This window comes from Electrona antarctica (assembly GCF_951216825.1).
Source record: "Electrona antarctica genome assembly, chromosome: 14".
NCBI classification, from domain to species: Eukaryota; Metazoa; Chordata; class Actinopteri; order Myctophiformes; family Myctophidae; genus Electrona; species Electrona antarctica.
The window spans coordinates 33,455,997-33,469,841 of record NC_136795.1 but is presented as its reverse complement, the minus strand read 5'-3'; the positions used below and the strand labels follow the sequence as shown (position 1 = coordinate 33,469,841).

Genomic DNA, 13,845 nt, shown 5'->3' with positions numbered 1-13,845 from the left:
CACTGTCCCCCCCCCTCCCAGTGAGCTGTGGCGTTCCACAAGGAAGCATACTAGGGCCTCTACTGTTCCTAATATATGTAAACGACATGACTTCAGCCTGTGACTGCAACTTGTTCCTGTTCGCAGATGACTCAGCACTGCTGGTCTCGGACAGGGACAAACTGCAGGTTGAAAATGCCCTCAGCTCTGAACTCGGTAGAATCTGCACCTGGCTCGCTGATAACAAACTATCTTTACACCTGGGAAAAACTGAATCCATTCTCTTTGGCTCTATTAGTAATCTCAGCAAGGCAAATGGCTTCTTGGTTAGAGTGGGTGACAATGTTATCACACGCAAAGATGAAATTACCTACCTAGGTTCCATCCTGGAGGCTAATCTTTCCGGTGATAAAATGGCCACCAACGTAATCAAAAAAGTCAACCATAGAACAAGATTCCTCTACAGGATCTCCTCACTGGTCAACAAAAACACCTTGAAGACCTTAACAGGAGCCCTTGTACAGGGTTTCTTTGACTATGCATGCACCTCCTGGTACCACAGCACCTCAAAGGCCCTTAAAACCAGGCTCCAGACTTCCCAAAACAAACTGGTCAGGCTCCTACTTGATCTAGCCCCCCGAACCCACCTCACCCCTGCCCACTTCGACAGGCTGGAATGGCTTAGGGTCGACGACAGAGTACAGCAACTTGCAATGGGTCTGGTCCACAAGATTCGATACACCACCAAGATACCCATGTACCTGTCTAGATACTTCCTTAATGTTAACGAAGTCCACACCCACAACACCAGAGGGAGTGCAACGAACCATGTACAACCCAGATTCGGCACAAACAAGGGACTAAATTCTTTTCGCTCCTATGCCACCAAAATGTGGAACGCCCTACCAACTGTCATTAAGACATGCGAATCCCTTGACTCCTTCAAAACCGCTCTCAAAGGGCACCTACGGATGGCTGCAATTCGAAACTGGCCCCCGTAAAATCTGAATCCCCCCCCCGCCCCCCCCTTCTTTCCCCTCACTGTATATATTTCTTTTCCCTTTTTACCTCCTTTTTGATGAATTCTTTTTTGATGAATTCCTGTTCTGTCTATAGAAGTGTCTATTTGTACGTCTCTAAATGTTTTGATGATTTGAACATGGTGGACCCTGTTGGAAACAAGTGTAATGCTTAATTGGGTCGTCCACTCACAGTTAACAGCCTTTGTATTGAGTTTGTGCTTGAAATGTACTGTAATTCTGCAAACTGTTAATAAATTCTTCAATCAATCAATCAATCAAATCAGGTTCCCATTTCCCAAACGTTTTGCTTTTAGCTCGATCGGGGCGGTCTATGCTCCCCACACACGAAACAACTTGGTTGCCCCCTGGCGTGAGCCCAAGGCACGACACCATTATCACGTAGTTTCACTTTTCTTCCAACCATGTTTTGCACTGATCTGAAGACAAGTACGACAGATTTTCGGTAAAAAAGGACATGAGAAGTGTGTGAGGTAAGATAAGCTTAAGCTATTAACATGTAATTTGGTTGAATCAAACGTTCATTCCGCACGCAGGGGCTTCTAGGTCCAGATAAATCAGTATACAGCAACATTCATGATCTCTTCGACTGCAGTTGCACACTCACACACAGCACTTCCTTAACATTGTTGTCACAGCGTGCTGTTGTCCCGTTGTCACAGACAGTGTGTGGTGACAGACGGATTAATACGTTCAATCGTAGTTGATTTAAGTTTTATAGAATAACCTTAAAGACAATTCTATTGATTGAATACAAAAGCACCACAATGCTTTTAGCAGACCTTGTATCGTACTGTACTTCCCTGTGCTTGACCATGCAAACTGTTAATAAAGTATTCAATAAATCAAATCAATCAAAACAAAAGTTAATCATTGATGGACGATCACAGAGTGTGGTTTAGGAAAGAAATGTTTACTAAACATTAGTAACGTACTATAGTAACCTTTTTGTTTCAAACTCAAACAGCTCATTGATGGTGGAAGACTTAAGATGCTTAGGGGTTTGTTTGGAAGTACAGATTAAGGGAGGTAATAATTTCCCAATCTGATCACTGACACTGAGATAGAAAATACTGAACATCTGTGATTGTGTTTTGCCATACTCCTATCATGTATGACTGAAGCAGGTGGAGAGGAGCCTAGGAGGACATGCAGAATGGGGTTTAATTAATTGCAAGTTTTTCCAACACCCTCCAACAGATGGTGTTGTGTTTGTTGTGCTGTCAAATATGTGTACAATACTGCATTTTTGTATAGATGCAGGTATTCCATTTCCTTCCCCATACATTATAGCTACACAGAGAGGCTTTGTGATCTGGTTCATGGCCAAGGCCATCAAGGTGTCAGAGGTTTCTCTCTCACTCACTGGCATCATCCCAGAATGTTCCGTTTTGATATCAATGAAAAGTCATACAGGGGGGGCACGGTGGCACAGTCGGTAGTGCTGTCGCCTCACAGCTAGAAGGTCCTGGGTTCGATTCCCGTTGGGGACACTGGGCGCTGGGGGCGTGCTCTCTCCTCCGCATCATCAGTGCCCATACCCGAGGCGGGGTTGGCGAATGAGCCTTTCTGTGTGGAGTTTGCATGTTCTCCCCGAGTCCCCCTAGGGTAGGTACCATCACAAAAAAACATGCAGTAATCCTGGTCTCTAAACTACCTGCCTGATGGAGGGGAAAGGAACTGGTTGGAATAACATGTTCCTTCCACACGCTACGTCCGGCTGGGGAAACTCCCCCCTGTCAGGTGAAAAGAAGCAGCTTGGACTCCTCATGCATAGATGGAAGCATGAGGTCAGTCCGCTGCCCTCCCCAGGTTGGCAGAGGAAGCATAGCACCCAGGATTACATTAGATAATTGACACTGGGTGAAAAAATGGGTTGCAAAATTGTGTGATAAAAATGTAAGAAAAGTCATAGGCTACAGGCTCAGATTTGTTGTCAGTAGCCTACTTACAATAGCAATCCTGTTTCCCCCACCAGATGGCAGAACAGTGCCGGACAGTGAGAGTGGCGGGCCTTCCCACAGACATTGAGGATGACAGATTGACAGACAAGCTGTGTATCCACTTCCTGAGATCCAAGAATGGAGGAGGGGAAATAGCTTCTGTCATCATTGTCGAGGCAGCACCTGGCTCTGCCCTCATTACCTTTGAGGACAGCAGAGGTCAGTGAGATCAATTTATTTTATACAAGTGACATGTTGAAGAACAGAGTAATTTTTTCCCCCTGTTGTGTAATATAGGTGTAATTAGTTATAGTCGATTATAACTAGGCCTAATTCACATTATTATGTTATCTGCACTGTACACATGCCAAAATTCAGTTTGCATTAATTTGCAAAGTATTAACTGTACAATATTTTAGCTTTACTGCCTGTCACCATCGATTTACACTGAGCTCAAGTGTTGGCATCCATTTCAATGGAAAGGCTAGTGGTGAAAAGTGCTTAGTCAGTTAAGCACAGACTGAGATTGATTTCCCTCTGCTGACCTCACTCACACAGTGGCCCAGAGAGTTATTCAACGTGGGCAACACATTTTCCAAGTGGACAGGAAGAAGTATGAACTGACAGTAACTGAGCACCACAACAGTCTGGATCCTGATAAGGTATTTGCACACTGAATCAGTAGCAGAGACTCGATTGACATGCATGCATTGATGAATGCAAGCATTTTTGATGAATTGAAAACGGTGGGCCCTATTGTAAACAAGTGTAATGCTTTTATGGTGTCGTCCACTCACAGTTAACAGTTTTTGTATTGAGTTGTGCTTGAAATGTACTGTAATTCTGCAAACTGTTAATAAATACTTCAATCAATCAAAAAAGTGATGGGTAGGGTAATATCGGTCTATGATAATTAAAACTCAAGCCACAGGTGGGCAATATGTCTATTGAGGAATTCATAAGACTGAATACAACAAAATTTCAATACTATATCATAATGCATCTATAAGTTTAGTTTTTAACTTTTTATTACACAAATGATCACAAACGATATTACAGATACCATATTCATTCTCAACTCATCACAAATAGTAGTAGGCATTACATGCAAATAAATATAATACTGCACAAATAATTATTTGTTTCACTCGGCGAGTGCTTAAAGAGGGTGGGCCCACTCCTGGTGCTGCCACTGCACTGAATATTGGAAAATATTATTTTCAAACTCTATTTTTGGATGTTAGACAAAAGAAAAACACTGAATGTTTTGCATCTCCCCTCTTCCCTTACTAGGTCATCGTGAGCATGTCAGTAACTGTCGACTACAGTCAGCTCCCTCAGAGACGAATATCGGTAACAAGCATTCATAACAGCCACCCTGATGTTCACATAAGCTTCAATACTCAAGAGGAGTTGTGCACGCTGCGGGGAGCATATTCACACGTCCAGGCTGCCTTATCACAGCTGCTTGGGCTTCCTAGAGGTCCACAATCTAGGAAAAACATGGAGACCCTTCACCCTTCTGCTAGTGTCTCTGGAGGTCTCCCCACGGTGCAACGTCCTTATAGTCAGGAGTCAGGAGATCGTGACAGGAGACCAAATGAGCGGGGGGAACACAGGGAGCAAGTCCACACTGGAGATGTCAACCCAAGTCCACAGGGACATGTGATATCTGACAGTCACAGTTTTCATGACATAGGCCTGGCAGAGGGTGGTGCCGTGGCTCAAGATCCCACCCCTGCAGAGGACGACTTCTCACTGATCATGGACGCAGACCTCTTCCAGTATCTGCAGAAACACTGTAGGGAGAAATACCAGCATATCCTCTGTATGTATGGCGTGGAGGTGGTGGATGTGACCACTCAGGGACTGACCACTCTGTTCCTGCAGAGTTCACCAGGGGTGGATGATGCCGGCCATGAGCTAGAGCGCCTGAGATTGGCAAGTGGTGAGTTAAGTCGGCTTTACCAGGAGAATGAGTCCAAGATCCGTCGAGCTCAACTACCAAAGAGCATCCTCTGCCCAAGAGGTGGCCTACAGATGGCGATTGATAACTTAGGTGTCAAACTCCCTAAGCTCCTCCTGAGTGAAGATGAAAGGAACATCTACATTGTCGGGAGCAGTAGCGATGTGTCCGAGGCCAAACAGTTTCTGCTCCTGGACCAGGGTAAGGACATGGGTGTGGCAGGTATAATGACGTCACCGTCATCTGAACTAGGCTCATCAAATGGAGCTCATGAGGAGACATTCATGCCTGCCGTCTCCACAGTCGGATCTCTTGATCGTAGCTTAGATAAGATGTTGAAGGCAGAAGAGGATGAGGGGAGAGCTGAGGGAACCAGGAGGTATAAGCTAGCAGCTCGATTCAAAGACTCAGGGTTGGGCGGGTTAGGGAACCGACCAGTAGACTTAACAAGGGTTTCATCGTCGAGTAGACATACAGGACCCGTTTTGGGCCATGGCAGCCTCTCGGAGATAGCAGGCTTTTCCAATAGAGGGTACCCCTCCACAGGGGCGCAAAACACTGGAGGTGACATTTTGTTTAAGACTGGAGATACTCAACTTTCTTCAAACACTTCTCATAAATTCCCCACAGGCACCCTTAGCACAAGTGAGTCCACTTGGTCAGGGAGCACTATAGGCTCAACTGCTGGGTCAGGGTCCAACTTGAGGCGATCCAGTAGTTTCTCAGGTACTGCCAGGCCCAAGCACCAGGCGATTGAGCAGCGTGACATTCAAGAGGACTCTGGGAAAGCCAGAGCCAGAAACCGATCAAGTAGCTTCAGTAGCCGAACAGCAAGGGACAAGAAGGGACGGTATACTGCAGAGATAACAGTTCCTAGATTGATGTGGAGCTACATAAAAGAGGCCTATGGTACTCGCCTGGAAGACTTGACCAGTGATCTTCAAATGAAGGAAAACCAATCAGAAGAACCCAGTGGTCCTTTGACTGTAATCTTGACAGGGGCGGACTCCTTGAAAGTGAGTTCTTGTCAGCTGGGCTTACAGAGGCTAGTTGCCATGGTTACTACAGATTTCTGCGTACAGGAGCTACGTCTGTCAGAGTTGGGCGTGTCAGACCCGGCTGATGAAACTCTAGGGGTGTGCTGCGAGGAAGTTCGGAGCCGGTTTAAGAAAGTCTCCATCCGGATTATGAAGGAGACCATATATCTAATGGGCCCCAAACATTTGTGCTCCCAGGTGGGTGCTGCACTGAGAGAGGTGTTTTCAGTATCATACCAGACAGGTGGACAGAAGGATTTCTCTAATCTGCCCACTTCCACATTTAATCAGTCCTTCCGTCCACAATTGACCAGAAACCAAAACACAGCTCTCTATAATAACACACAGCAACAGCTAGATAACCAAAAGGGGGGAGATGGTGGCAATCAGGAAAGGGATGACTCTACCGAGAGACAGAGAAACAGTGAGCTAGAGCACACAAATGGATCTGTGACCCAACAGCTAATTAGAGAAGACCCTGTCATTAAAGCAAATGTGGTGAGCGCAGATGCAGTGCATGTAGATGGAGGGAAGAGTGATCCATTCATCATCAGCCAGTCTGCAAAAGGAAAAAATGGAGATGTCCGACCTGTCAATGGTGTCGGCTCGACGGTGGCACACGCCCGTGAAGATGCCCCAAAACCCCCAAAGGAGAGTAACAAACACTGCAAGGTGACGAACAACAGAGAGCACGGAGATCCAGAGGGCCAAGAGAACCCCAGCGGGTCGCTCATTCGCTCCAGTTCTGGCAGGTCCAGACTAAGAGGTATAGGAGGCATCTGTGTATGTGGGGAGAGCGGGGCATCAGTGAAGAGGACAGGCTGTGGGGTGACCTTGTGCCCAAAGTGCTTGGTCAGAGTGCATGTGCACTGTAGAGTCTGTCCTAAGACAGAGTCTTTGCCCCAGGGCATTCGGGGCAGTGTGAGCTACAGTGAGATGTCAGTCAGCCTACAAGGTTATACCAGGGACTCCACTCTGAAGATCACCTACTCCATCCCTGATGGCATCCAAGGGGTGAGAGGCTTATTTTATTGAGGATATTCAAGAGTTTCCACTCATTAAATTAGTATTTCTTTCACTGAGACAGTCATTTGTAACATGCCGTATTTGTTTGTTTCCTCTCCACACAGGAGGGCCACCCCACTCCTGGGGGTCCTTTCAAAGGAGGAGTATTTGAGGCGTACCTTCCTCTATGTGATAGGACACGGAAGCTGCTGCCCAGGCTGGAGAGAGCCTTCAGGCTGGGGCTCACCTTCACTGTGACTGTCAAAGAGACAGGTGCCAGGGTCACTTGGGATTGCATCCCACACAAGACCAGCCTACAGGGAGGCAAATCAGGGTGAGTGCCACAACGTGGATCTTCCCTTCTCTGAGACCCATACATTAAAGATAAGCCATTTGTTCTTAAATATAACCTCCCCCCCAAAATAATATGTAATAAAATCATAATAAATACATATCTGTGTCCGTGGCTATTCTTGCAAACCACTGACCAGCCAGGTCAGTGTAAAATGTTTTGTGCCAGTAGGCCAATAAGTAAATCCCCAAATATTTCTCACATTGTGCCTTAATCTTTCTGTGTGTTATTTTGAATACATAATATCAGATCCACTGTCCTGATGTCCCTCCGTATTTGGGCAAAACCGATGTAATCAACATGAGATCAGAGACTCTGTTATGCCACTCTGTTATGTCTTGTTTCAGTAATGAGTATGGGAAGTAGACAGTTCCGATGACCAAGATAAATGTGTTTTATTGTCCCTGTTTTTGTCTCTTTCAGAAACGGATACCCAGACTCCAACTATTTGACTTGGTTAACTGAAGTCTTGGTTTCTCATGGAATCGAGGAGACACCAGCCAAGTCCCAAAAGTAAAACAAAAAGTAATGGCTAAGAAGTTAAGAAAACAAGTTTGTCTTAAAAACACCTTTTTTATCATAGTAAAGTCATGTGCACTGTATTTATATGTTTATGAATGATGGTTAAATGTACTAATCTTTTTGTAGATGGCTGACTAATGCATGCAAAAACTGAAACAGTGAATTGTCTTTCTGATAATGTGCACTCTTACATCGGCATCGATGTGAGTTTGATTTAAATAGTTGAATCCGTTATATTTTATTAACATTGCTTGATTGGTTTTAAAAGGTTTTATTGTTGCATTGGCATACATTCCTACACCGATTCACTGTTGTTCTGAAGCAGTAAATTTGATATTGTTTGTATATTTTATAGATACATATGGTATACGTATTTGTATACACTTGTCATGATTAGTGGATGATCTTCTGTAGAACAAATATCAGATCCAGGGAAACTGTAATTTGTGTCTTTGTGTGCACTCAAATGTGTGTCGCGCAAGTTTGAGGAATATGACAAAAAAAAGGTAAAAAATGAAGGTGGGACAAAACCATTTTATCCTATTTGTTCTGTATGTGTTCAGACAGAACACTGAAGTCATAAAAGGCTACAGAAATAAAAGCACACTGATTTCAGTTTTCTTTTTTTTCTTCTTTTTTTGTTATGCTTTTTTATTAGTCCTGGAAAACATGTAAGGCATATGGTAACATTACACACTGAAGCATTACAAGCTCTAGTCCATGTGGACAACATGGCACCACGCAGTAAACCCAGAGTCAAGCACAGAAGCAGCATCAATTCAAAGGGTTTAAAAAACAAAGTAGAGACAAGGAGAGAGTACACTGTAAAATCCTCAGTGTTAATTCAGCTCTGAGTGTACAAATATAACCAAATGGACCCTTACTCTCAGTGTTCCAAATGGATAAACACTGAGGATTTGACTTTGTAGAGGAAAACTTGTTTACAAATCAACCTGTGGGATATGCCTTGTAGAAAATCACCAGGGGTGACTGAACTGTAAGAGGTCTTGCAGGGTGAAGCATTCCCAGAGATAGGTTAATGTGTGTACCAGCTGACCCCGTCAGTTCTGTTTCTTCTGAAGCCGAGGGTGGCACAAGGGGCAGTGGTTGGCCGCAGTTCACTTCAAGGGAAAGGCTCAAGGCTGCAGTTGGCACCATGATCAGACTGGAAGGACATTCCCTGCTGCACCACACCACATTACTAAACTACTGTGGAAGAGATAGTGAGTGATGCATACACACATGCCCTTATTTCCCTTTCCCCATCTACTCACGAATCCTAGTAGTCTAAATGACAAGCCCGGCCAAGCACTTTCTCAGCATCTCTGCAATGTTGTGGCATTGCAGGATTGCAACGGTTTCAAGTGATTGCTAAAGAACAGCCAGCCACAGGCAGAAATTGTTGTTTTGTTTGAGGGAAGGGTGTGTTTGTGTTCTTTGAATTGGATGAGTGGATGGGGCAATAATCCTCAGACAGATCCCTCTCATTCTGACTTGGAACACTATAGCTTACTTCAAACACTGAATCAGGTGAGCAGCAATTTGTTGTGAAACACAAAATATGTCATTGCTAACTAGGGCATAAAAGTTTTCTTATAAAAGGGAAACTGCTGTTTGGAATGACTTGTGAGAAACCACGTAAAAGCAAACAATACAATTTCAAAACTGGATGGTGGTTGTCTGTCAGGGAGTCAAGGCAAAAAGCTAGCCATTGGAAATACTGTGTACTATGAGCACATTGTTCACCGAGCTAGAATTAAGAATATCACCAATTTATGTATTCGTCTGTGCTCCTTTCCATCTCCGAGTTAGAATGTGCTCTTGCATAAGAATTTCTGTCTGACTGGAATAGCATTTCAAGATGACATACATCGTAGCTCCTCCATAGTGGAAAAACTATCAGGCAGCACGCCAGAGTAGGAAGGGGTGGGCTTAACAACACTGCTCCAACCCATGACAACACCCACCCTACTGACTGGAGATCTCAAAGGCATCTTCCAAAGTACCACTGGGGAAATTCTTTTTCACATGCCTATGAATGCAGGCAATTTCATAACAGATGTCAAAGTGATGTTTTATCCAGTATGTCTACGTCTATAGAGGGGGAAATGTGGACTGGATCTTTGTCAGGCTGATAGACTACAACCACGGCAGCAGCCAAGACACGCTCTGGGGATGCAACACAGGAAAAGTGAATTTTACTCAAAAAAAATGTCTTGAAATCTTTAAGTGAACTGAGGTCAGCTATATGGCGTAAATGTTACGTCTGGGACCAGTCGTGGCTGATCTGAGATCGGACAATAATTTGTGCAGCTGCGCTACAGTAATGTCATCCTACCACAGCTGTGTGAAAACATCTGTTCCCTCACTTGCAATACAAACCATTTGGAAACGGGCTTAAAGAAATAGAAACGTGGAGCATTGAATAATGAAAAAAATAAAAACATGAAACAATGAGGGCTGTGGAGCGCGGATGAATTATTTTCAAATTCTATGCATCGATGTCTTTTAGTGGTGTGTTGAACAATCTTGTTTACACTATCTTGTCCACTTAGTGTTTACTGTGATAATGACATTTGTTTAGAACACTGGAGGAATCCTCCATATTTATATGGAGGGAGGCGCCTCAGAATGAGGTATTATGCTGTGTGCAATGACTGAGGTACAGTGTAGGCCTACACTCACACTGTAAAATCCTGAATGTTAATTTAACTCCGAGAATGTACAAATGTATAGATTAACACCAAGGATTTTACTGTGCAGGAGCAAGACTGTGACCAATCAAAAGCTACAAATTGTTAAACCGTTTTGTAAACTGCAGCAAAATTCCATCAGTACTCATGAAGCATTGGGGATACAAATCTCAGACATAGTGCAAACCTTTTTGTATTTTAGTTTTTCTACAAGGTCAAGGAAACATATCCAGAAAAGGGATTTTCTTATTTTTTCTCTTCTTTTCTTCATAGTTTTATGCAGTGTTTATATTCAACGCATTGACAGAGGAATACATACAGTAGGCTATAATAATTTGGCACAAATGGCTTGGACAACATAAAGAGTCATCACGTTTCAAAGGAATGCATCTTAACAGGACCCCATAAGAGTAATTAACTTTAATTAACAGGACCCCATAAGAGTCATTAACTTTAATTAACAGGACCCCATAAGAGTAATTAACTTTGAAATTTAAACCCTTGGATAACAAAAAAAAAAGAAATAAAATAAACAACAAAAACTATAAAAGGTAACATAAAATAAACATTAAGTAAAACATCCTTTTACTGAAGCATGTTTCTCACATGGCACTCGGAACAGAAGCACCGTCCGCAGGTACACAAAGGGAGCCCAGCCGATTAGAACAGAACACTACCAGAGGCTGACAGAACACAGTCACTCCCCACACCAGCGTGGTAGTCACACTCCACTCCAGCCCGGCGTAGCTTCAGAACCCACTTCCATGTTTTACTCATCCAGTCAAGGATGGAGGAGCACTTTGATTTCAGCTGCCACCCAGGAGAACTTGGCCAGGGCAGATGCTGGCAAAGCAGAAAATGAGTGGACCTGTGGGTCTTTCGTGTGTCTGCGTGTCACCTGGCTGCGCTTTCATTGAGCTTAAGCAGAGATGTCTTGAAGGGTGTTGTTGAGAGATGGCTGAAAACCCGGTTAGGGTGGAGGGGGAGGGTCAAAGCCTGCTGGACTGGAGTGCGACTGTCATGCTTATAAGTGCATTTTGCTTAATTTATAAGCCGTCGTACGACGGTGTCATTTGCCGAAAATAGCAGATCTACAAGCTTGTGAGCTTGTAAATTAGCTATTTTCGGGCGAGAGACACCGTCGCGTGACAAAGTATAAATCAGGCTTTAAGATCAGAGTGCAAAATACCAATACCAACTGTCCTCATGACACAGGCCTCTTGTCAGCCAAGGAGCAACAAAGATCCAATAATGGTGGGTTTGGGCCAGCGCTACATCATGTTGTAGCAGCATATTGTGAAGGGAAAAGATTTGGGGGGGGGGGGGGGGGGGGGGGCTTTCTTTTTTTTTTAATCTGACAAACGACCTGAGGACGCACACATCTTCACACACAATGTCACACCACACACACAACACATGAGGGAGGCCACTCATGCTAACAACTTTTTTTTCTTTTTTACAAAGTCACCATCTGATCCGAGTCTCAACAGTAAAGCCAGACTCACAGACAGACGGGCAGAGAGATAAATGGAAAGAAGTGTAAAATGACGCCCTCCCACATAACAGATTTACAGTCCACCCAGGGGGATTTGTGGGAAGACTTCTGGCCCAGCCCAAAGGATTAGTACTCAATAGACCTCTGGCATGATAGCAGTCAGACAGGATTCATATTGTGGGATATTGGCCATTAGGGGGAGCAGTGTACCCTTTTCAGAGCCAGAAATAATAGCAACAGGCCACTGTTTGGTGCTTCAGACAAGTAGTCAATAAATTGAAATTTCAGGATCATAATAAAAAGTAAAGAAAAAGCTGGAGCAATACTGGGATCTTATCCTAAACAAACCTCTCCACTCAGTGTAAAATGTATCGGGAATTTCAAAGCCAAATTTCTCCAAATTCATAATAGATGTTGTGTAAAGCCAGACTACAGCACCAACTGTTGGCAAAGAGTTGGGGAGGTAGAAAAGAGGGAGAAATGGAGAGAGTGGGAGAAACGGACCACAGTGCCATCTATGATGAGCCTGCCGCCTGTTGCTATGCCGACCACAGAGAGGGAGATCGAGAGAGGAGGGAGGGAGAGTGGGTAGAGTGGAGAGGCTAAGTATGTACGCCAGCTTGAATTTAATTCTCCTCTCCCAGGTCAAGGCGAACGACAGGCGACCGGTCACTGCGAATGGAGCGGAATGTCACAGAATGCCAAGGGAGGACGAGTGCCTGATCTCAACTCTCAAGGCAAAGGAGTGGTGTTCACATCCTTTTGCTCATTTCAGATACTTTAGCATCTCTCAATCATGACAGTGCCTCTTTCATAACATTCATTGTGCGTGTGCACGCACGTGTGTGTGTGTGTGTGTGTGTGTGTGTGTGTGTGTGTGTGTTTGTGGCCTCTTTGAACAGAAACAAATTCTCCCTTAATTGGCACTGTACACTTCTTGCCAACAGTTGGTCAGCTAGAAAAATCTGTAACTATGAAGCTAGGCAATGAGTTCCCTCTCACTATTCAATAGTGGAAAGGCTCATTAGGAGGGAATTTCATATTCAAACTAGTGCAAAACTGCCGGCCTCTATGTGCTATGCTAACGTGTTGGACATTTTGCTGTCACATCAAAAGATTCTGTGAAAGAATATCTGTTTAGGTTTCAGCTTTCAATGCATATTCTGTATCCAAATGATACTTTTGATATGCAAGATCTATATCGATCTGGTATTGTCCGATCTATACGGATCCTGTGTCGTTATTTCTACTGTGGGTGAGGCTAAACGTCACATGCATCTCTGACTCATCCGTAGTGATATAACTAAGCATTGGACCTTGAGAGAGCATGTGTGGGTGTGGTCCTTCATTGATCTGCCTGTCCGTCCATCCGTCTGTCTGGTTTACGGGTCTGGACCATAAGGAATGAGGGATGGGGGGACTCAGTAGTGAGTGGAAGGGAGAAGGTGGCAAAATGGAAGTCAGAGCAGAACAATTTAGCACAGTGGGAATGGAGATAAAGAGAGGCATGGGCTGGGGGAGTGGTCGGTTAGGGGTTTGGAGCATTGGGAGGCACAGGGGCACCGTTTGAGCCGGAGTGGGAGTGGGTATTAAGGTCGTCAAGGAAACAGCAATCTGCCCCAGGCCTGGACAGTACCCATAATAGCTCTCAGACTCTGCAAGTCTCAATAAGCAAACCTTTTAGACAAAAGGTCAGCATAGTGGTTATTTTCTTCTTACTAATGAGGCAAGAAGCAGAGTTAGGAACCTCAGTTAATGTGCACTAGGTGGGATAAGAGTGAGGGGGGGGGGGGGGGGGAATAAAAGGGATGAA

General features: G+C 44.4%; 1 protein-coding gene across 1 annotated transcript; it reads left to right on the top strand.

The window, feature by feature from the left end:
- Positions 1 to 1,372: 1,372 nt before the first annotated feature.
- Positions 1,373 to 13,476, top strand: LOC306936688 (uncharacterized protein). Its single transcript, XM_079520292.1, has 6 exons — positions 1,373 to 1,492; positions 2,998 to 3,181; positions 3,521 to 3,624; positions 4,256 to 6,979; positions 7,096 to 7,304; positions 7,746 to 13,476. Exons 2-6 carry the CDS (start codon positions 2,998 to 3,000, stop codon positions 7,837 to 7,839), a joined length of 3,315 nt encoding a protein of 1,104 aa, XP_079376418.1. The 5' UTR covers positions 1,373 to 1,492; the 3' UTR covers positions 7,840 to 13,476.
- The last annotated feature ends 369 nt before the right edge of the window (positions 13,477 to 13,845 follow it).

Bases quoted from the DNA above. Each gene is read 5' to 3' on its own strand.
- LOC306936688 (XM_079520292.1), top strand. From the start codon at position 2,998: ATGGCAGAACAGTGCCGGACAGTGAGAGTGGCGGGCCTTCCCACAGAC. The intron at 3,625-4,255 runs GTATTTGCACAC...TTCCCTTACTAG, and splicing joins ACAGTCTGGATCCTGATAAG to GTCATCGTGAGCATGTCAGT. The intron at 7,305-7,745 runs GTGAGTGCCACA...TGTCTCTTTCAG, and splicing joins CTACAGGGAGGCAAATCAGG to AAACGGATACCCAGACTCCA.